We start from the raw sequence: 22,430 nt of genomic DNA, 5'->3' as shown, positions 1-22,430 counted from the left end.
ATTTTAATTTCCTAAACAAAAATTTCCAACTTTGATGGTTGTATCAATAAAAAAATTCTTCTTGCATTACTCAAATGAAACCTGGTCGGTTGACACGATCTAATAATTGTGCATACTTTTCGCTATCACAATGAAAACAATACAACACCTGCAAAAAGAAAACGCAACGCACACACCTTTATAATTATATTTCATCATTGCCGGTTCGTATTTAATAACAGATCCCTTTCAACCGTTCACATTAAAAATTTTTTAAATTAAATTTTATTTTCCTCGTCACTTGGAAACAGGTAGAGTCATGCGCCTGTGGCGTGTGTTATGAATATTTTCGACCGAGCCGACCCGCCACTGACGAGACCAATACTCATCTGCTCCACGTTTCTCATTGCGGTGATTCAAGGTGCTAAATTTAACCCTCCGCGCACAAACACACCAGCACAGCATCTCGCGTGAGCAGGCGGGCACGCTTTTCTTCACAGACTGATTAAATTAAACAGTGGGTGCAAGTTTGAATACTTCCTGCTGTGTCGTCTCAAAATTAATTTTTCAAATTAAATCAACATGGATTTATTTTTAGCATCTCAATAATTTTGATTCCAAATTCATTATATTTTCAAGTTAATTTCAATCTCGAAAAGTTTCAAAAGCTGACTGTAAATATTTATGTTTAAAAAAAAAGAACTGTCATTTCAGACTTGTAATATTTGCAAGGCCTACTTAACAAAAATTTTTCCACCTCTATCTAGACAATTTACGGCAAACTAAAAATTGAGGAATGGTTGTAAATACACGTGTATTCTTTCTTCTGATAAGTGATAACAAAAATTCACTCAGATCTGCGGCAGCGAGGTAAATATATATTTATGCCCGTGTGCAAATAACAAACAGCGACACACTGATGAGCATGTTTTCATTTTGTCATTTTTATTTTCAAAAATTAAATTATTTATCTTGGTACAAGGAGTATAAAACGTAAAATTAATGTCAGCATTATATTGAAAAGAATAATAAAATCATTTTTTTAGATTGCGGGATGTTTAGAAAAAAATGTTTTCAGTATGTAGGACTCGTAAAGATAATTATCAAGCTTTGTCCAACTTTGTCGATTTATGAGCTACGGATTCCAACACGTAATCCATTCTATCAGCTGCTATAGTAGATAGATAAGCTGTTTTAAGCCATTGTGCAATCTTTCTGGCGAAGGAATTGTGTAAAAAAACTAACAATAATCTCCTTATATTTCATGAAAAAAGGTAAATCAATTAAATTTTGGCGATATTGAAACGTGCAGCAAGTATAATTAAATTTAAAAAAAATGCTTCATTGTCCTATCTTACATAATTGTATATTTTTCCATGAAAAACAATAAAAGTAAAACTACCAAAAACTACTTCAACGATTTTACCTGTAAAATCAATTAAAAAAAACGTAATAAGCAAAAAAATTTTAGATCGCGAATGAATCTGAAGACTAATTGCAAGAATACAATGACTTTTTAGTATTTTCTATGAAAAATGGTTTCTACGTAATTTTATCTTGTTCCCCAAAATTTTAGATAATGAAATACTGTTGATAAATCAAGTAATCAATTCTTCAACGTAAAATTAACCAACTTTCAATTTTTCAATTAAAAAGACTTGATAAATTTTTAAGAAAATTAGATTATACGACCAGAGGCAGGTTTAAAAAAAAAATACGAGCCAATAGTCTGGCATGCACTTACATACAATGCCGGTCTCCACTCGCGGCGCACAATAGGAACGTGCGGCGCTTTTTAATATATTAATAGACGCGGCACAGAAGTTACTCGCGGGAAAAAGGGAAAAAGGTGAATGAGAAATATTTAATGAAAAAAATCGGACACTCACCGATATTGACGATCTTGATGCCCTCGCCATCCTCGAGGAACTTGAGCGCCACGGACACGTTCTCGAGCTTCTGCGACCGAAAGTTGGGCCGCTTGTTGTGCTTGGGCAGCCGCTTGCCGCTGAGCACCTCGACCAGGGCGATGAGCCTCAGGCCGTCGGACAGGTCGGTCTCGAGGCTGCCAATGTGCTTCTCGACGGTCTTCAGGTGCTCGTTGGCCCAACGGGTGAACGTGTTCTGCTGGATGCGCTTCCACTGCGCGTCCTCGGCCAGGTCGCGCTCCGTGGCCACCATCTCGTCCTCGTCGCCGGCGATACTGTCGGAGCCGCGCCGCTCCTCAGCATTGTTGAGCATTGTTGGGCGGGGTCCCTGCTGGAGCTGCTGCTTATCTCGTTGAACGTGCTGCTGCTGGACCTGTCGCGGCGCTCGCCGCTAGTCGGCTCCCCCTGGCCGCGTAGGCAACCTGCGTCGCACCTCCGATCGCACGCTCACCGCTCGGCCAGGCGCAAATCGCACATCGGATGCTGCACCGGGAGAGCTGCTGCTGCTCGGGCCCTGAACTCTGCTTGCTTTGGGCTCTCTCTCGGTCGGTCGGTGTGGGCGCACGCGTTTTATCGACGACTTGGACTTGACTGGTGCACCACCAGCCTGCCAGCGACCCACATGTGCTACCGTGGTGGAGATTTTCAGCGCCGTGCGCGCGCGCCCTTAGCTCTCACTTTCCTCCCTCTGCTCCTCTCTGGTGTCAGATCTGTTGATGCTTTTCCTCTCGTCCTCGCCGCGGCCCAGAATAGACCTCCCTTCTTGTCTGCATACCCCTCTCTCGGTCCTAATTCGGGGCCCTCTGCTCTGTGTGCCGCTGCAAGAAGGTCAGGGTTAGGGACGGACGTATAAAAAATAAGGATTTTTTTATTCTGGAAATTCAATTTTTTTAAGAAAAATAATATGAAATATTTGAAAAGACAAGTAAATGGTTTTTGTTTCAATTTTTAAAATAAGAGAATTGCAAAAATCAAGAATGAAAATTTTAAGAATGCGCCATGCGCCTGCTTTTAATAGAAGGGTGCACCGGGCCTAAAAAAAGGTAGGAGGCGATGAAAGCCGAAAAATATTTTCTGCTTAATTTTGTCCCTGACCTGAAATGTAGGAGAAGTTTATCCCTTTTCTTGCATTCTCTTGTCCTCTTTTTAGATTTTATTTTTGAATTACAAAAAGCAACTTGTTTTGCACACATGCATTGAAAGTATAATAAAATATAATCTACTTAAAATTTTGATGCTGATTTAATTCAAAATTCTATCTGTTTTTAGCATAAAAAACAGTGTTGCATTGAATTTATGATTCCACACTATTATTTTTATCTTGTTGCTGGTTTTATTTCTAAGTGCCTGTGTCAAGGTGGAAAATTAATAAACAAGGCTTATTATATTTAGATTATTATTGTTCCCCTTTTCAATGAAGTCTGCGACCATAAAAATCTAACTATGCTCTAGTGACAAAGCATTGAGAACAAATGGCGAAAATGCAGACGGTATTGTTTTTCCTGCGTCCCCTTCAGCAAGACAACAGGGTAATTAGAGTGAATCTCAACAATTTCTCTAATAACATACGCGAATTCAGTTTACACTATTAAAATAAATGTATTTAATTTATATTATGTGCGGTATAATTGATTGATTGTAGGCTTTTCTAAAGCCTACAAAACGCGCGATTTTATTAATATTTTAAGTGAAGGTAGAATTTTTTTATTATTAAATTCAATAATTAATTTTATATAATCCGCTTTGATTTAAGATATATGGGAAAAAATTGAGAAATCTTAATTATCTCAATAATATATATCACCCTTCAGCCTCATAAAAAATTGAGCACACCGATTTGTTAAATACTGTATCAAGATCGGAAACACCAAAACTTATAAATTATATAAAACATATTCATAATAACTTAAGTTCAGATGTTGTGATAAAAATTTAATTGGTGTTGATTGTTTGAAATGTTTTACTGAGTATACAAAGATAAAGGATTTCTCTACTCAAACTTATTCAGCGTTGCGAGTATGACAGGTTTGGAAAAATTAATTTAATTAATTTAAGAAAAGAAAATAATACAAGTTAAATCTATTAAAAAATTCAACCATATATGGAAATAAAATTAAGACACAATAAATGATTTAAATTGGCTTAAAAACACTGCAAAACGTTTTTTAGGGCAGAATAGTGTATTACCAAAACTTATCCTGTTTTAAATCTTCAAATTGTCTCCTCTGCAAGATATGATGTTTCAGATGTTTGATTTCGCACTTGGTCTCTTGAGTCGAAACGGCACGACTGATGTCTGCTTTCTGACATTTGAGACTGGGCTTGAATATGCAAAGAAGCTGTGTGCGCAAAGGTGGGGTATATGGTGTTGCCGGCGCCTAACGAGGAGGCTGCTTTTACTCCTAATAAGGTAAGGATCACTCTTCGGCATATGGGAGAAGCTTTAAATGTGGACCAAGGCAAGGGATTGTTGCCTCAGCTGCGTTTGGATGACTCACATGTGCGTCTGTCGGGTCAAAAGCACCAAAATAATATTTTTTTTCTATATATGGTCTAAAAAATGTAACTTAAAATTAGAAAAATCAATCAGAATTAATGTGTAGCTCGATTGGGTTTGCGTTTTATATGTTTGATAATATAAATGCTACAAAGAGAACATATGAATTATTGTGATGTACTAAAAACAGAAAAATATAGTAGTATGTATGTGCTTATTACCATCTGCATTTATTTTGCACTGGCGATTATTAAAAAAACTTTGTATAGAAACAAATTAAGTTGCCAAAAGTGAAATCTTTTTAGAAAATTTCTGCAGTAATTGAGAAGATGATGTACGTATTAGCAATAAAAAAATCAAAATTGAAGAACAGTGGCAAAAATGTAATGAACAATCATGTAATGCCTCTAAATGCAAATTATGGAATGTAGTTTTACTACATACCGCGCACAGCTCTCATCCACTCATTGAAAATGAGTGCTCAAAATGTGCACGTAAAGTATACACACTTCATTTAACTTGTATGACTTTTATTAATGAAAGAAAATTTATTATGGTGGGACAAACATTTATTTAATAAAAATCATACAAAAGCTGCTAGAAAGTTATGGTTTTAATAATGAATATATTTTATATAAATTATTTTACAATCATTCCAATTTAGCAAACAATACATAAGCGTTTCGGAAAAAAGAGGCAGTCTTGGAAAAAATTGATAATAAAAATAAAATTATCATTTAGCAGGTCAGGCATGAAAAAAACAACACTCAAATTGGACTAAATTGGAAAAACATTTGTTTAAAATAATCATTTTGTCATGATTTTCCTCCCCGCTACATATTACCAGAAGTAAATGTCATTTTATTTTTACTTGTAGTGACGATTTACACAGAAATCATAGAAAGCCTAGACTTTCCCACCTTATCCACTATTTGGTTCATTGAAAAATACCACAAGTGGTCATTTTGTTTTTCGTAAAAAATTGCTTGGTCCATCTCAACTTTCAACAGCACTATAATTCTTTCGTAGATGTTATCAACATCCCACCTCGACTTACTTCAGCTGCATGCACAAGGACGGACAGCTTTTTAGCTTGCGATATTAGTGGTGATACCTTCCTGGACTTCCTGCACACTCTCACACCATTTGTGTCCCTCTCACTCACTGCTTGCAATATATGCTTGCAAATAAAATCAATTATGTTTATCGTAGCCAAGGAACAGGCACACTAAACTTGCTGCATCTTTACAGTTTGATTTTGGGTTTTATCTCTTCCGCGATGCCGCCCCAACGGAGACGGAAAGTTCGGGTGCGCCACTGGATGGTCTGGTCGATCAGGGCGCAAATGAAAAGATAGGGGCCACTGCACTCACGGAACAACCAACCTATCACAAAGTCAAATTTGTTGAAGGGAACAGAGCCAGCCTGCAATCAAAGTTTGGTAAAGGTTAGAAATGTTTTTCTGAATTATTTATATTTTGTTCTTTAGTTAAATTTTTGTTTTTTGTTGAGATTGTAAAATTTCCTTATTAAATTACATTAATATAGAATAATTTTCAATGCAAATATTATTTAGTTCTCCTTGGTGGGCCCAAAAAAGTAATTTTTTTTTTCAAATAAAAAAAATTATATTTAATAGACTGCAATAAACTGTATAAAACCAAGTACAAACAGTAAACGGAAAAACTTATCAAGTCAAAACTGTCAAAAGTCTTGAATTGCTTATATTTAAGCAAAATATTTTAGTTTTGAGACAAAAGTAACTGATTAATGCGTTGTATATTTATAAATTGTTCATTTTTTTCCTTACAAAAAAGCAATGATAATGAACAGAATATGAATAAAAATATATTTAAATTCAACAAACCTGAACTGTGGAGAGGAGGATCCAGTCCAAAAGAAACCAGACAAGCACATGAACTAGATAAAATACGAGAGGGTCCCACTTGAACAGGTAGTTGGCTGAAAATGCAGCGATGGCACCTAGGATGAGGCACTCCGAGAGTGGCTCGAGGATGATCGTAAATGGCACCATAGCCACTCGCAACTTAACCCATCTTGATTTTGGAGAAGACAAAAATGAGATTTCTCAATATAACAGCTTTATATCATGTTACCTGGTCAATCTCTTCTGAAAACTGGAGATATCACATATGCCGGAATTCTGCAAAGCAGGCTGACTGCTAATGCAAGACTTCCAGCCCCTATCTCTGAGTGACTTGGCAAAAAAGTAGTCTTCGGCCAAATAACAGCCAAACGCTCTAATGCCTCCTACTTCATCTAGCAGCTTCTTTCTCATTAACGTTGACATGCCGGTGTGACAGATGATGGAGAAGAACTCCGCGGAGAGATAAATACGCGACTGAATGGTGCCAAAGTAAATCTGAAAACCAAATTTAACAATTAATAAGGAAAAAAGCAAAAATATCTAGTGTAGCAGTAAAAGAGACTGTTTCGAATTTTTAAATAAATACCGAGAATTATTTACCTTTTCAAACGTGGCAGCGAATCCATCACGATCACAAGTAAACGGCATCTGGTGGACTAGTGCAATGTCATCTTTCATGTAGCTAACCATGTCTAGTAAAGTGTCCTCCTTAACTGAAGAGACAATAAGATTTAATATTTACGTAGATTTTTGCTCAACTAGTAAATAATATTTAATGAAATGAAAAGAAAAATACTCACCTCGGATCCCACTATCCGAAATCATGATCAGTTCGTATTTTGATGCCGCATAACCAGGTTGCATATTATTGATTTTAGGGTTCACACCAACGTCTTCCCCTCCTGATTAAAACACTCAAAATAAGTAACATTTTGATAGAACAAGATTATGACGCACCAATGAAAAGACGCGCGTCTACCGTTGGATACTTCTCGATCAGACTTTTGGCAATCATTATTGCAGGATCACTCTCATCCTCTATGCATATCAGCAGTTCGTACTGAAAACAGATGAAATAATGAGCTTCAGCGGTTCCTCTCTTTGTCTCATGTTTGACTAGGCTTATCTCCACAAAAATGAAACTCACCTTGGGATAGCTGAGTGTAAAATAGGTTTCGAGATTTCCCAGAAGGTGCGGGTCAACTCCCATCAGAGGCTTTAAGATTGAAACGCCCGGGTACGGATGTTCCGCAGGATATTTCAGCACCTTTCGATGGAGTCGGTATTTGCTGGAAAGAAAAAATTGTTAACAAATTGTTGGAAAAGGTTTACTTGTTCGATGTTATCGATTACCAACTTAAATTTTAATTAGTAATTTTTGATAAGTGTTATCTCTAAAAATGCCTGCAGAATATTGGGAGCAAACATTAACCGACAATGAATGGAGGTTGCTGCCATTATTCATTGTCTGTGATTCGTCATGTCATTTAACAATACGTAAGTGTCCTTGTTTTGAAGGAGTTTTTTCCTTATAATCAGTGCTTACAAGCCAACGTCTTAAAAATTCCAATAATATTCCCCCTAAAAAATATTCATGCAAAACACTAAATGAAAAATTGGATGCGAATTTCATATTTAATCTTTGGGTAAAATTTTATCAATAAGGATTCCAAATTAATCTTAATCTTTTGCAGAATTTTTATGTCTCCATTTTTCAGATTAATATAAAAATGATAATTTTTATTACTTATTTGAGGCTTTATCTTTATTTAACAGGGTTTTAAATAATTATTGATTAACAAATTTTGTTTATTTATTTAATCTCCATGAAAAAAACTACTTTTAATGAAAATAAAAATACTAATTTTTGAAAAATATAAACACTGGATACTGGATATATCAGACTTTGACCAGTTCAACTTAGTTTGCAACAGGTTTGATTAGACTGTCTTGACTACTTTTTTGGAGGCAAAAACCAAAACATAATTTGATTGTGTAAAAGGTCCAAATTTGTTGCTCCGAACTCACCCATAGATGATGGCAATGAGATGCATGGACCAGACGAAAAGCCATCCTATGATGATGCCGAGGGCGAGGACGTCGACTGTGAATGTCGGAGAGAGTGGGTCCAGCATCTCTGGCGGGGTGCTGTGCCTTCAAGAAGAGCTGCTCGGTGCGCGCGGCCGACCCTCTTGGCAACTTCAGCAGAATGGAGTTCGATAAGATAATGACAGATGCATCAGCCGAGCGAGTATTCAGGCGGTGACTCACGGTGCCGGCGCTGCTGCATTATCTGGAAAACGCACACGCGATGGTATCAGTCTTGCGTTTTAGGGCCGGACTCTCTCACTCACTGGAGTACCGTCGAGGCGATAGTGAAGAGAAGCAAAGGTTATGCAGAAGCGGCAGAAATGCGGCCGAATCGACACGCAGCATCTGAAAAACGAGCAGTGCAGACAAGTCAGACAACGTTGTTATAATATAAAAAAGCACTTAAGACTTATTTACCGTGCAAATAGAAACAGGTGTATGGGTGAAAAAAGTGACCTTATGAAAAAGGATGGTTGCCTAACCACTCAAGGCCAAGCTTGCTATTTAACGTTCTTTACCGTTGCGCTCTGGATAAAAAATTAATTGGCCAAACATATAAATCCCAGCCAAGATAATGAAAAAAAAGTTTTCAACTAAAACAGGCCCAAATTTTAATTTGCGCACACCTGTCAATACTTCTTTAGAAGTAATTGAAATTAATTAAACAGAAATAGCATTAAATATAGGTCTCCTTATTGACACAATCAAAATCAAGTCTTTTCAACAAAAGGAAACATTTTTATCAATAATTGGAAAATTTAATCACCATTGTTGTAAAGACTTGATTTGACTATGTCAATAAGGAATCCTTAAAAAAAATTCCCAAGAGGGATAAACAATTAAAAAAAATAATAATAATAATTAAATTCTCCCCATTTTATTTAAAAAAATTTACGAATTCCTTCCCTTTTATTTTAGTTTAGACACGACAAAACCAGTACCAGCAGACCACAGGTCACCTATTGAGGTCAGTTGTCTTTTTTTGTATTTTTTCTTTGCAACGAGGTATGCCCTGTTTAAGTTTTTCAAGAAATAGCATTGCTTTTAATTTACATAAAGAGGTATTTGAGCAAAAAAAAACTGATTTTGATGACGTTCAGAGGTTATGTTATGGCTTTGATTGATCTAAAAAATTGAATTTTTTCAATTTCATTTCGGAATTTATTAACTTAAGTATTTTTTTTCATTTTCTGCCAGAGTAAAATGAATAAAGATTTCACCCTAATAATGTTTGCAAAATAAAATCTAGGGCCTTCAAAATATACATTGATTTATATTATGAAAAACGCATTCAAGTAAAAACTCAACTCATCCTCAGTGCGAATACCACAACTACCACAAGCACCGCCTTCGCCTTAACGTCTTAGTAATTTTTTTTGTTTTGTCAATGATTGCCATAAAAAGCCGGATAGTGACTTCATACTATTTCCTGGACGATTTTACTCTGACGCACACACCATCGTTGATTGAACCCTAAAAACTGCTCATTGACAGAGAAAAAGAGAAATAAAACCATTTTCCCTTTTTTTGTAAAATTTAAATAACCGCAGGAGTCAACGCACTTTAAACATTAATTATTTAACCATTACATTCCATTCTACTAAATTCAGTTCACAAAGTTAATTTTATAATGTATAATAAACTATTAATTACGAATTCCCACTTACGAGAATGCTTTCTTTTGGAGCATCAATTAGCGAAGGGTTGGTCGAAGTCACGAGCAAAAGCAAAATCGGCAATGTGACGAGCACGTGACGCCGCCGATCGACACCGCGGCCTCGAGCTTAATGAACAGGACGAGGAATTCCGTCTGCCAAACCCATCGAAACCAGTTTTAAGGCTGCCAGAGAAGGGTTTGACTTCTTCTTCTTCTTAAACCACATGACTGACAAACAGATCAAATTTCATTCCGAGGGCGATGCCTCCGTTTCCGAGAAAAAATTATTTCATCTCGTAATAAATGAATAAGGATTTTAATTTGAACAAATTGAAAGGTGCATTATCGATGACAAGTTAATTGGGTTCTTAACATTGTGGTTTGGTTAAATCTTTATGACGTTATGTAATCATCGATGTCATGTGACTCTCTCAATAAAAACGATTCAGCTCACGTGCAGTTTGTTCAATAGGATGCGATTTATTTTCATAATTTATTAGATTAGGTTTAAATAAATTGATCTTGATGGGTTTTGTTTACAATAAGTCTGCGTTTAATTTTTTTCTTATTTTGATTGCATTTAACTGAGCGGAATGAAAAACGGATACAATATAAATTTGGCTTGGATATTTTCATTGTATTATCATTTTGTTTCCCCTTGGTCCGGCTGATAGGACTGAATTTATTTGAAAACACTTCCCTACGAGAATGCGTCTCTGATTTTTAATGGAAATCTTGAAAAAAATACCGTGTTTTTTCTAGTAAGCAAAATGTGTAACATTTTCCAATATGCGGTTCCATTTTTTGTCGTATGCCGTTATCAAACCACGCAACCGACTTGACCAAGAAATAAATTTTTTGCAGAGGAATTAGTAAAATATTGGAATAAATTAGTCAGTGGCCCTGAAAAGAGCCGCTTTTTAGTCAGGAATGTATAAATATTTGATTCATACTTGCAAACTTTGGCCTACAACTTTCGCACTAATGGCAAAGTAATTAAGGGCAAAATTCATATCGGTAAAAAGATTTCCGATCATAACCCTCTGCAAATTCTGGCATTTATTTTATAAATTCTAAAACTTCTGGATAGATTAAGTTTCCCTGACAACTTTGAGGAATACATAAAAATTTACTTGTCAAAATTGGCCGCCTGCTGAAATCTCGGCAAGGTTGCAAGAACGCTCAGCGATAAGTACATAATTAGCAAGCTTTTAGCACATTTTCTCTCAAATTTGAGACCTCTTTTTATAGCGTGTGATTTTATACAATTGGTCGTACACGAAGAGAGAACAAAAGTCAAATCATTTCGCACAAAATTAAAAAGTTAATTTCGTGCACTCATTTTAATTATTACTCTGGTTGTAATTAGATTTAAAAAAAAACTATTATTTTAAATTCCTTATAAATATGTATGTATTGCACTTAATTTGCATCACAGTTTTGCTGGTGAATTTTTCCTCCGTCTTTAAAATTTTGGACTAAAAAAATGATCAAATTTGTCACTTTAGCACAATTTTTCCCCTAAAACCACACCCCTTTGACACCCCTGTTGGAAAAGAAATAGCCGTGGCTGTGCCCGGACGACCAAATTGAATCGGCCCACGCACCAGCCCATATGTTGGTGCAACATTGATCGGGAAAATTTTGCATTAACCCTTCCGCCGTCTCTAAGATATTTGAAATCGTCTTTTCTAGATTGGCAAAAACAAAGCGCAACACGGACCTACATTCGCCGGCCTCCAGTAAAAGATCCGTTGTTATTTTCTGCCGTCCGACTCACCTCACGAATCTTTGCAGAACACGCGCGTTGCGTCTTTGCGTTCCATTCCAAAAGCCATTCGTCTTTTCCGCAACTCACTGGTTAAAGTCACACATACACACCAAGTTTCGCCACACTTCGCATTTCGATTGCAAGCAAGAGCAAAAGCAAAGCAAAGTTGGAAGTTGCTTGAGAAAGAAGGAACAACAGTGGACGACTGCGCATGTCCTTGATGTCACACAATGAGGAATTTTTCATTTTTTTTTCGTTTGTCCTGTCTGCCCCCTAGTGGAAAATTCCCAGAACTAATATACAGCAGCCACGCCCCCCAAACGTAAATATTTTTCATTTTTCAGCAGAGATTCAGACTTCAAGATCTTTTTGGCAATTTAATCGTAGGAAAAAGGATTAAGCATATCAGCGAAGTCAATAACTTTATATTTCTGTTTTTTAGATCTACAAATTATTGAAATCTGACATTCAAGATTTATGACAACCAAAACATACATTAACAATCGAACTTTGAGAACCTAACCTTGTATGGACATTTTTTCATCACTCTCCCAGAAAATAGTCCAGAACTAAGAACTTTTTCCAGGTTCTAAGGAAAATCTTAAGGCCCTTGGATTTCATCTTAAAATTTAAAAAAACTTTCAGATAGTATGTTGCAAATTACATAATTATTATGTAATATAATTTATCTTACTGAGATTTATCTTTTTTTGGCAGTGCTTGCTCGAGTTGTTCACTGTTATGGTAGGAACATCTTCAACAGCAACCGAACAAAAATCGCACAGCATGCGCAGATGAATTGCAGTTTCTCAACAAACGGAACTGCCGAAGGTGCTCCTGTAAATGATAAAAATGAGACAAAGGACGAGCAGGACAGTTCCAATAAAGAGGATGATGTGAAATTGAAAATATTCACAGCTGCATTGCCTCTTGTGCCGCAGTATGGATGGACAAAGGAATGTCTTGAAGCAGGTGAGAATAAAAATAATTTTAAGCCTGATGGTGAACTTCGTTAGGTTAAAGTAATTAACTTTGTTAGATTTTAATAGTCGTGCCTATATTTTGGTTTATCTCATTTTATGAATTTTAATTGGACAGGTGCGGAATCAATTGGCTATTCTAAGAGCAGTCAAGGTATTTTTGAACAAGGCGGAGCCTCCTTTGTGCAATTCTTCCATAAAATCTGCAACAAGGAACTTAGAGAAATTGCTCTCCGCAATAAATTAGATGTTAGCAACACAAGGTACTTTTCAATTTATAAAAAAAATTGCATTTCAGATAGTTAATTTTATGCATGCATTGCTAAATTTAAAACAAATTAAACTTCATTTTAATTTTTTTCCAGTGATGAGCTCTCTAAAGTTCAAATACTGCTGGAAAAAAGGCTGCAGATGATCTTGCCCCACCTTTCAAAGTGGCCGCAGGCCATGGCTTTAATGGCTCGACCGCAGAGCTCATTAGAATCCTATAAACTCATTTACGAATTGTCCGATGACATTTGCTACTTTGCTGGTGATCGTTCTTTTAATGTAAATTGTCAAATTAATGCTATTACGACTGGATTAAAAACTAAACAAAAAATATTTAGGCCACTTGGTATACAAAAAGAGCAGCAGTAGCTGGTCTTTACATTACTGGAGAATTGAGTCTAGTACAGGACAAGAGCATCGAATTTGGTGATACATGGTCCATGTTGTCGAGGAGAATCGAAGATTTGAGGAAGGTGGAGGAATTTGGCGGGCATTGCGACAAGCAGCAGAAAATCCTCCGAGACATTGCTGAGTCATCACTAACGATGGTAATAATAAATGGCATGACAAAAAGATTATTCATAATTTGTTGTTATTAAATTTTAGATCCGCAATTTGGTTGGAATGCAGTCGTATCGACGGAACTCTAGATGAACCCTTAATTAAAGAAAAGTTAATTGAATGTTAAATAAAAATATGTTGAATTATGGAAATAAAATGGACTGTACAAGATGAAAGTTGGAATTAACTTTGTCAAGCAATAGAAGATACTAGTCAATATGTAGCCAGTACCGTTACCAAGTAAAGAACAAAGAGCTTTTTTGAGGCATGTCTGTTGACTCTGTTAGATAACAATCCATGCTGTCTGAAATCTCTTGCTATTTTTTTCAATTACATTTCCTGTACAGTGTTGGAAATGAAAATAAGTTCTGTAGTCAAATTATTATACAGCAGCAAGCATCCTTTAGTTTTCATTTTTTAATTCATTCATGGATTATTAAAATTTTTAAAAGTTCTTTTTTTAAGATCTGTAAAAGATGTAATGAAAAAAAGGAAAAAAAGTTACCAAAATTTTGTCAAACGAATAAGATCTAAACTCTTTTTGTTTAACTTCTTTTATTGAAACAGAAGAAAATATTCCCTATTGAACTCTGCTTCATGTTCACTCAGCTATACCTCATTCAATATGTCAATGTTTTACGGTGGTACATTTGTTGCAAAAAATACAATTAAGTTGATAGCAATCATACAAATTATGCCAGCCAACTTTTGATTACAAATGACTTATTACACAACAGTACATTGTATGAAATTTTTATACTGCAATATATTCACGATTCAAGAGTATAAATTTTGAAACCATCATGTCAAATGTTTACAAAAGAATATCAATGAAAAGTTAATTTTCCCGTAATAAATTAGTGTCTTGCATATTCTTCGTAAAAAAAATGCATTTATTAACTAATTGGCAAGCACTTGAGAACAAATTAAAATGGAACACCATCTTGGCTGGTTTTAAGTTTTCTGATTATGCAATTCTCAACTGTTTAATCAATTTTGTTTCAATGCGAAGTGATAAATTCATTCCAACAATTCAAAACTATGTTTAAAAATTCATGGGGTTGATTTTTTTAGTTGTCTTCTGACAATGTGAATTGATTCCTAAGGTCAATATGTCTTCAGATCAGAAGCGACAACCCAAAGCTATAGCTGCGATCGCAAAATGTTTGCTTTGGAGAATTCACTATTGCTGCAACAACAATCACAAGAAAAAAGCAGCAGTGGTGTTAACATTTTGTGGAGTGAGCAGCAGATTGCATTTTTGCTCTACCTTCCGAAATCAATTCATGGTGTCAAAGTAGCAACTTTACAATGGGTTGTTGAAACCCTTAGACTATTTGGATAACTCTAGCAAAAAATGAATTTGTATATTTTCACGGCAGCAAGGAAATCAGAAAATATCTGGAGAAAAACTTCAATTATTGCCACAATTTTCATTTCTTTACAATATATAGGAGTCTACAGATTTCCATAAGTTTTTTTTTTAATTCCCACGCTACCATGACAAAGTGGTTGGGTTACATGATGGTTATACTTGTCACAATCTTCCATCTATGAGATCATAACTGATAAACCTGGTTGGGTTCCTAAATTTTGGTATTTCACATTTAAGTGCTAATGTTTTGTCTTAAAATTTTTTGACACCTAAAGACATGGTCAATAGGACACAGACTGGTCTGCTGAAACCATGGATTTGTTATAAATACTCTATAAATCTATAACACATCCATAGCTAAAATGAGCAGAACCACTTTAACAACTGCATCTAACTGAATTGGAAACAGCTCTAAATGCACAATTACAATAGAATGTCTTTCCTGCTACGTAAGTTGATCTGCTAAAAAGAGTCAGCTGGTTCAAAAACAAAACATAATTACGAGCTCTTAATCGGCCAAAATTTTAAAGGAGGCGCCATGATGAAATGCTCTGTTATCAATGTCTTAGAAAAAAATCAAGTAATAATGAGTTCTTTTGAAAAAATACAAGTTCTTTATATTTAGTGCGCCTCCGAAACAAACTATTGTTTAACATGATATATATACAATTATCTAAAACATTTACAATAATATTGTATGTAACCATTGGCTTTCAAGGGAACGTCCTTGTTTTTTTTTCTTGCGGAGAGTGCAGGAACACTCATCATACACGAAAAGTAACTTTGAAAGAGATACAGTTTAACTGGGGACTAGTTTTTGTGTTATCTGTAATGTCTGTGTGTCAAGATGAAGAATCTTACAGTATATCAGGGTCCTCCACTAGTGGTGAATGAGGTCCAGGTGTGTCATGCTTTTTCCTATCCAACTCGTACTGTATTTCCACGGACAAACCTAAACAAATAGGACACATTTAATAATCAGCCACGCTGCCTGTTCAGTAAGCCGCACTATCAGTTTGGCTGAATAATTATTGTCACCCCTCTTTCTTTTACAGGAACCTTGCATTTTATTACTTTTTTCCCTGCCGGAATTTCAATGACATTAATGATACAAACTCAATTCCTCTAAGCTTATTGTATGTCAATAGGTTAAGAGTAGAACAATTATTTCAATAAATTTGGCCTAACTATGAGATTGAGAGGTTACCAAATACTTAAAAGAATTCTGGCTAACAATTAAATGACCCACCTGAGTGTCTCCGTGATGCAGTTGGGCGCAGGTTACTTCCCATTGAACTTCCCTCAGGTATGAAGTACGCAACAAGAAGGGCGCATACCACCAGGGCAGCTCCAAAAACAAAAGGGGGACCCGGCAACGCCTGTTGTCACACGCAAAATTAGACTCGAAAACAAAGTTTCGTTTTTAAATAATACCTGATCCGAGTGACGCCAGTGGACTTCAGGAGTGCGTGAAATGTTTGAAGCGATGGGTGAAGGGGAGCTGACTTCATTCAAGTCAACGTGGAAAAGGTAAAAAATGACGCCAAACATAGCAGGGCCAAGACCATTGCAAAGCCCTCTCATTCCAGTGACCATTCCTTGCACCAAACCTAGGGAAAAATACAAATTTATGTGTTAAATAACTTTCTTTTTAAATTTTCAATATTCAAGCCAAAATTATCTATAAAAAAAGTAAGCACACACCTTGCTTGTCAGCATCAGTGTGCATGGATACAAATGCGCTGATAGCTGGGTAGGTGATGCTGGAAATCGAGGCCAAAAGTCCTGCAGCCCACATCATCCTGTACAAGATTATTTTAAACTCGCAATAAGAAATGAACTACTTCCGAGTCTTACCAAGTTTGTGAGCCAAGACCGTACCACAGGAGCTGCAGCATTTCCAGGAAGAGTCCTACCATGATGGTCTTCTTCGAGCCCAACACCCTCATCAAGAAGCCAAGAATCAGCTGGGCGCAAACTGAGAGGATGCCAATTACAGCAATGAATATTGCCACCATGACCACACTGAATCCCATCACCTGGAGAGCCCGTGTTAACAAAAATAGAAAATACGATAGAATTTGCTTACTAATTTAAGATAAACGAAGATACATGAGTATTGGCCAGCTTCGGGCAAGTACGAGAGAAATACTGTCACGCATAACATTAAAATAGTCGGGTCCTTGCGAACTTTCTTAAGTGCCTGCAAGATAAAAATAAATTGAATCAAAATTTAATCTGCTGATTTCTTGAAGAAATTAGAACTTACAGCAAAGGGGTCTGCCTGTTCCCAGGAGATGGGGGCGCCCCACGACGACGGTCTTATTTTTTCAGGCAAGGATTCCGGCACTGCGACCAGAATGAAAAAGACGTCTAAAACCGCGATGGCCGTGGCCAGAGCAACGACCACGGATTCTCCGTACATGTCCATTAAGTAGGCACCCAGGGCAGGTGAAATCACCATGCTTGCAGCAAAAGTGGCAGAGACCTTGAAGGCAAATTGGAGTTTGTGATTACAACAACTGTTTTATAATGAGAGCAATTGCTGGCAATGCCAACCAAACCTCGACCGTGAGGAAATTAAAAAAAGGTGCACTCAACAATTATTGTTAGTGCATGTGCGTGCATGTGTGTAGTATGTAAATTTTGTGCTGAGTAGAGTATCGTGTTCATGTTGTTAAGCATAAAGTAGTTTTGGGAACAAGGTGGTTTTTAAAGAAAACCACATTGTGAGAGAAAGCAAAAGTTAGCTGTAAAAAAAATAGCACAATAAAATATTAGCAAAAATAAAAAAATTTGCATTGCCTATTAGCAAAAAAATTAAATGCTCACCTGTCCATAGGCCAGACTGCGCTCACTCTCTTCGGTCACGTCGGCCACATAAGCAAAGACAACTGAAAAGGTGACGGCAAACACGCCCGAGATGGAGATCATGGCGAAAAACCACCACGTGTTGATGGTCATCAGCGGGATAGGCGAACACGTGAAGAAAACGGTGATGAGCAGGAAAAACTTTCGGCCCCACACGTCGGACAGGGCGCCAATCAGGGGCGCGCTCATGAACGAGAGGAAACCCTACGAAAGCAATTTGCGTCAAGAGGGTCGGTGACGAATTCAATTCTCTAAAAGACTCACCTTGATACCCATAATTAATCCGTTCATTAGGAAGGTGTGATCGGGAAACGTATCATTTAGCACCTGCAGAACAAAATTAACGTGTTGTTATTAAAACTGCCCAGAATAGTAATTTTAACTTATATAACCCTTGAATTCAAGGTTAAAAATCATTTTTTACACGCAGATCTTAATTTGTTTTAAGGTTTAAGTATACGTACAGCAATGATAGGTACAGTCAGAAGCCCCCACGCAAAGAACTCAAGAAAAATAACCACAAGAGCATGGAATACACTCGGTTCTCCAATTCCGGACGACTGAAACAAACAAAGGAAAAATATTTCAATATTTCAAAGAAAAAATAATTATGTCTTCAATTTCAAACTTTGACACTCCAGTACAAATTAAAATAAGGCCGAAAGATATTTTTACAATACGAAATAATAACAAAATTTGGGAAGTATTTATTTTAATTACTTTCGAGTTAAGTTCCACAAAAAGTTAATTGGTTTGAAAATCTAAGGATAAACTTTTTAAATCAATATCTTTTGGTGTCACAAATTGTTCTGAAAAATATTTTTAGTTTTAATAAAAGTAACTATTCAAGGCTATCATAAAACTTGCGCTGTTTTTCAAATTCAATGCCTGTCTAAAAAGCAAGGTTGCTCCACTTAAATTTCCGCAGTAGTTATCAATGTATACAGAAAATAAGTGTGTTGAGGTAGAATTTTCAACATATTGAAAAATCCTCCATTCATCACTCCCAATTGAAATTTTTTATTGTTCAAATAGACAATTTTTAATATAAAATTTCAATTTTCTACAAGTAAAAAAACACTGAGCTAGAACAGAATAAAATTTAATTAAAATTTCAGGTTATGGTATTAAATCCTGACCTCAAAACCATTCAATTACCTCGTACAGTTTCAGTATTCCCCGAAAATTCTAAAACGATTGGTTTTTCAATTGTTATTCATTATAGAAACCAAAAAAACAGCCTGATGAATTCCAACCTGTTTTTTTGTCTTCTCAGGGGCTTCTGCGTTCACCTCGGACGACGTAGAGAGCGTCTCCTGGGACGCGAGGGTCGCCTTTTTGCCCTCCTTCTGCATGATTAGATTGACCTGCGTTTTCCTTGGAAATCCGCGTTTTTAAGGCACAGCGAGTTCAACTCGAATGTTGTCGGCAATAATTGTCACAGATGATTGTCATTTTATACGAAAATCCAAGTATAAAACGGGTTTCGGCGCAGTCACTAGCCTTGCCACGCACAAGAGCAGGTTTATTCCTCGCTTCAGGACCCACCAAAGTACCGCTACATCGTCAAAACGAAAAGGAGCAGACGATCTTCTCGCCTGCGGGCCGCGGGCCAAGCCGCCGCTTTGCCACTGCAGCAGATTCCGCCAGATTGATTTTCCGCCATGCGGGTCATCGATCAGTTGGGCCGCGAGATGATCCCTTCGCGCTCTCCACAGGCGCCGCTCACGCAGATGGGCCCTCCAAGTACCGGCGTTGGTGCACCTCTGCACTCGTCGGATGCAGGCGAAATTGTGAGCAGCACCGCGCGAATGCGGTCAAGAGAGCAATGACCTTGACCAGCCGCCGCATTCGTGTGTGAGCACCAGGTGAGCACCACTAGCACCATCGGCCGGCCAACTTGGGACTTTCACTCTCTTTAGCATTGCCGAATATTATTATCTCGGCCCGCCGCTCTCATTCTCCGTTTGTTTACGCATATTCTAGGTCTTTACTAATACAAAAAGCTATTTCGATACTGAAATGTGGTGTAACTGTTGAGATAATAATCGAAAGCAGATGTGAAGAAGCATAACTTAGGTAATAAATTTTAAAAGAAACACAATTTAATAATATGTAGTGAAATCTGTTTCAAAAAATGTGGAAATTAATGTAAAATTAATAATAGTTACTTCAAAAAGCTCCAGGACAAATAAAAAAATAAAACTCTTGTGTAACAATGAAAAGAATTATTTTTCACATAAAAAAAACAGCAGAAAAATCTAAAATTAATTAAAATTTGCTATAAATAATCTTTTTTCACGATTTTTAAATAATTATCATTGGGAAAAATAAATTGTATGCTCGACTTCAATTTTAGTGTCAATTTTGTGGGAATCCCATGAGGACGCGTTGAAATTGAATTCCCGTTCCCGTCAAACAACCGTGCAAATTTTATAAGGCAGAAATTTTAAAAATTGAATCATAATTTTGAACTTCAGAAATTCACAATTATGATGTGCCCTGCTAAATAAATTAAACGTATTTACTAGCTGAAAATAATCTGTTTTTGTTTGTTACGCTCCGGGTAAAAGTAGCGCAAGAGGCGCAAAAGAAAGTGTTTTGAAAAACAATGCATAAAAATATCCAGAAATATGAGGAGTTGTATAATGAGGGAGTTTTAGTTGCCGAGCCAAGTCTAATTAAATTAACAATTTAACATTTAAGATTGCACAATTGCAAAAAAAAAAAACTATTCTGTGCTGAAACTTGAAAGAAAGATCATTTTTATATTCCTTTCATGAAATGCATGAAATATGAATTCTACAGCACAAATGAATTTTATACTCGTTAAATTATGGCATTGATTTTGGCTTTACAATGAGATACCATTCTCTGTTGTACACTTTGAATGGTGGTTCGATAGTCGAATATAAATAATGCTTATGTTGACGACCGTCTGCAGAGTGGCGCGCAAGCACTTTCATTTTTTATGCAAATTGATTACCTGCTACCATTTGAACGCGACTTGTTGCAAAGGTCAAACCAGTGTACCTGTTTACAATTTGGTTATCGCATAATAAATTATTCAAAAAATACCCAAATTTGAATCAAAAAAATTATGTTTTTATGTCCGAATTGAACGATTTTTTAAGTTATTTGAAAAGTTGTAATTTCAATTTCTGTGACTTATTTAAAATAAATACAGTCATCCCATGACGTCCATCCGTGGCATTATTGAATTAGATATTTCTAGGGCTTGCTTTTTTAGTTACATCAAGTCACTAAAAATATTCAAATTGGTTACGTTAAAACATGTGAGGTGATTTTAATCAAATCCTTAGGTATTGCTGTTAATAACAAATTTTTAACAACTAGTTCAGTAAAATAAGTTTGTAAAATTAATTAATTATCTCATTTAAAAAAGGCTGGTAAAAAAACAGGCGACCTCAAGAACTGTCGCTGGCTTCTAATCTTGCTTTACAAACACCATCATTTCCTGATGCTTTATCATTGTTGAGTTAATAAACAGTTGCACTTAAGTGGCCAACAAACCTTTATAACCATTTAAACAGTTTTCATTAATATCTCAAGGTATTTCAGCCAAAAATTGCGATGAAACTAAATAAACGAACATGCAATCAAGTAAAATAAATTAATCTTACAGGAATTCAACAATTTTGTGTTTTTAAAGTTAAAATTAACCGTAGTAGCTCCTTCGTTCCATTCAATGCCCTTATACAAATTGCGATTTTTAGTGGACCACGACGTACCATGTCATCATAATTGGAAGCCAGTAAATTTTATTTTGGGTTTTTTTGGCAAGCTATAATCCACTTTTTGTAATAATTAAAAAAAAAAATACTCTAGATAGAGAAATAAATAGATTTTTATACATTCAACACATAAAAAGAGTTAGTATTCATTAAAGTGATGAATAATGCAAAACAAATAATGAAACACGTCAGTCTCAATCAGCGAAACTGATAACAAAGTTATCAGTGTTTCATTATCCTAGTGAATTATTCGTTAAAAATTATTATTGCACTGATTTAATAAAAGTTTTTAATAAAATTTGTTAATATCATAATGCATTGCGATTTTCCTTCGCGGAAATATTTGAAAAAACATTTAACTGCGGGTGTAGCCCGGAATTTTTGCATGGAGTGTCAAAAAGTTCAATGTGTGTCTTTCGACTTACCGTGACCACGCCGTCCTTGACGGTCTTCCTATTCCTCACGATCATTCCGGCTACCTTCTTGGACACCTTACTGGGCATTTTCGATTGACAAAAAGTGTAAAATAAAAGCTACGGCTACATATTTGTCGGCGGCCGAAACCATCCTACAGTCGATTCAGTTGTTGCACCACCGCCATGTTTTACACTTCCAGTCTCAACAACAGACCGCTGACGTCACAGCCTGCCTGGTCGACCTGCCGCGAACGAGCAACAAAAGCAGCGACTCGTTTTGAACACGGAAGCCGCGAAAATAAAATTATCGTAAATTTTCATCAAATTTGTATTCCAACAAAACCCTCTCCTTCTAAAGTAGGTCTTTCTGCTTGTGATGGTAAAAATAATT

At 36.2% G+C, this 22,430-nt stretch overlaps 4 protein-coding genes across 8 annotated transcripts in view; 1 reads left to right on the top strand and 3 right to left on the bottom strand.

Moving 5' to 3' along the window:
* The window catches only part of LOC132193145 (filamin-A), a 40,171-nt gene extending 35,939 nt beyond the window's left edge, over positions 1-4,232 (bottom strand). For 2 of the 3 annotated variants that reach the window (XM_059613575.1, XM_059613576.1), the window contains exons 1-2: positions 4,095-4,232; positions 1,869-2,725 (exon numbers count right to left, since the gene is read on the bottom strand). In XM_059613575.1, the coding sequence (XP_059469558.1) occupies positions 1,869-2,220 (352 nt within the window). In that variant the 5' untranslated portion in view covers positions 2,221-2,725; positions 4,095-4,232. The remainder of the gene's footprint in view (positions 1-1,868; positions 2,726-4,094) is intronic. The other variant, XM_059613577.1, reaches the window with a different exon arrangement.
* Positions 4,233-4,999: 767 nt separating this feature from the next.
* LOC132193252 (ceramide glucosyltransferase) lies at positions 5,000-12,023 on the bottom strand. Of its 2 annotated transcripts, XM_059613806.1 has the most exons (10): positions 11,821-12,023; positions 8,647-8,728; positions 8,321-8,585; positions 7,440-7,581; positions 7,250-7,352; positions 7,093-7,194; positions 6,893-7,005; positions 6,522-6,787; positions 6,272-6,461; positions 5,000-5,829 (listed from the first exon to the last, which is right to left on the bottom strand). In XM_059613806.1, the coding sequence occupies exons 3-10, from the start codon at positions 8,425-8,427 to the stop codon at positions 5,650-5,652; spliced, it is 1,203 nt and encodes a 400-aa protein (XP_059469789.1). In that variant the 5' UTR covers positions 8,428-8,585; positions 8,647-8,728; positions 11,821-12,023; the 3' UTR covers positions 5,000-5,649. The 2 variants fall into 2 exon arrangements, with proteins under 2 accessions (XP_059469789.1, XP_059469790.1); XM_059613807.1 differs by having other exon boundaries at positions 8,321-8,728.
* On the top strand, positions 8,655-14,002 carry LOC132193253 (ubiquinone biosynthesis protein COQ9, mitochondrial). The gene is made up of 11 exons (XM_059613808.1): positions 8,655-8,752; positions 9,302-9,350; positions 11,736-11,782; positions 11,838-12,194; positions 12,254-12,337; positions 12,398-12,459; positions 12,529-12,783; positions 12,910-13,054; positions 13,157-13,340; positions 13,400-13,609; positions 13,668-14,002. Coding segments are annotated over exons 6-11 (843 nt in total). The 5' UTR covers positions 8,655-8,752; positions 9,302-9,350; positions 11,736-11,782; positions 11,838-12,194; positions 12,254-12,337; positions 12,398-12,458; the 3' UTR covers positions 13,716-14,002.
* Positions 14,003-15,075: 1,073 nt separating this feature from the next.
* On the bottom strand, positions 15,076-22,253 carry LOC132193251 (hippocampus abundant transcript 1 protein). Of its 2 annotated transcripts, none has more exons than XM_059613805.1 (11): positions 22,049-22,253; positions 18,333-18,428; positions 18,133-18,195; positions 17,830-18,072; positions 17,267-17,485; positions 17,087-17,200; positions 16,855-17,036; positions 16,702-16,799; positions 16,432-16,607; positions 16,247-16,376; positions 15,076-15,949 (listed from the first exon to the last, which is right to left on the bottom strand). In XM_059613805.1, the coding sequence occupies exons 1-11, from the start codon at positions 22,124-22,126 to the stop codon at positions 15,855-15,857; spliced, it is 1,494 nt and encodes a 497-aa protein (XP_059469788.1). In that variant the 5' UTR covers positions 22,127-22,253; the 3' UTR covers positions 15,076-15,854. The 2 variants fall into 2 exon arrangements, with proteins under 2 accessions (XP_059469788.1, XP_059469786.1); XM_059613803.1 differs by lacking the exon at positions 22,049-22,253 and adding an exon at positions 19,125-19,683.
* Between the last annotated feature and the right edge of the window lie 177 nt (positions 22,254-22,430).

The sequence above is a fragment of the Neocloeon triangulifer genome, unplaced genomic scaffold, assembly GCF_031216515.1.
Source record: "Neocloeon triangulifer isolate White Clay Creek 2 clone unplaced genomic scaffold, ASM3121651v1 ptg000003l, whole genome shotgun sequence".
Lineage (NCBI taxonomy): Eukaryota > Metazoa > Arthropoda > Insecta > Ephemeroptera > Baetidae > Neocloeon > Neocloeon triangulifer.
Note: the sequence above shows the minus strand (reverse complement) of the source record. Positions and strands in the feature narration are given on the sequence as shown.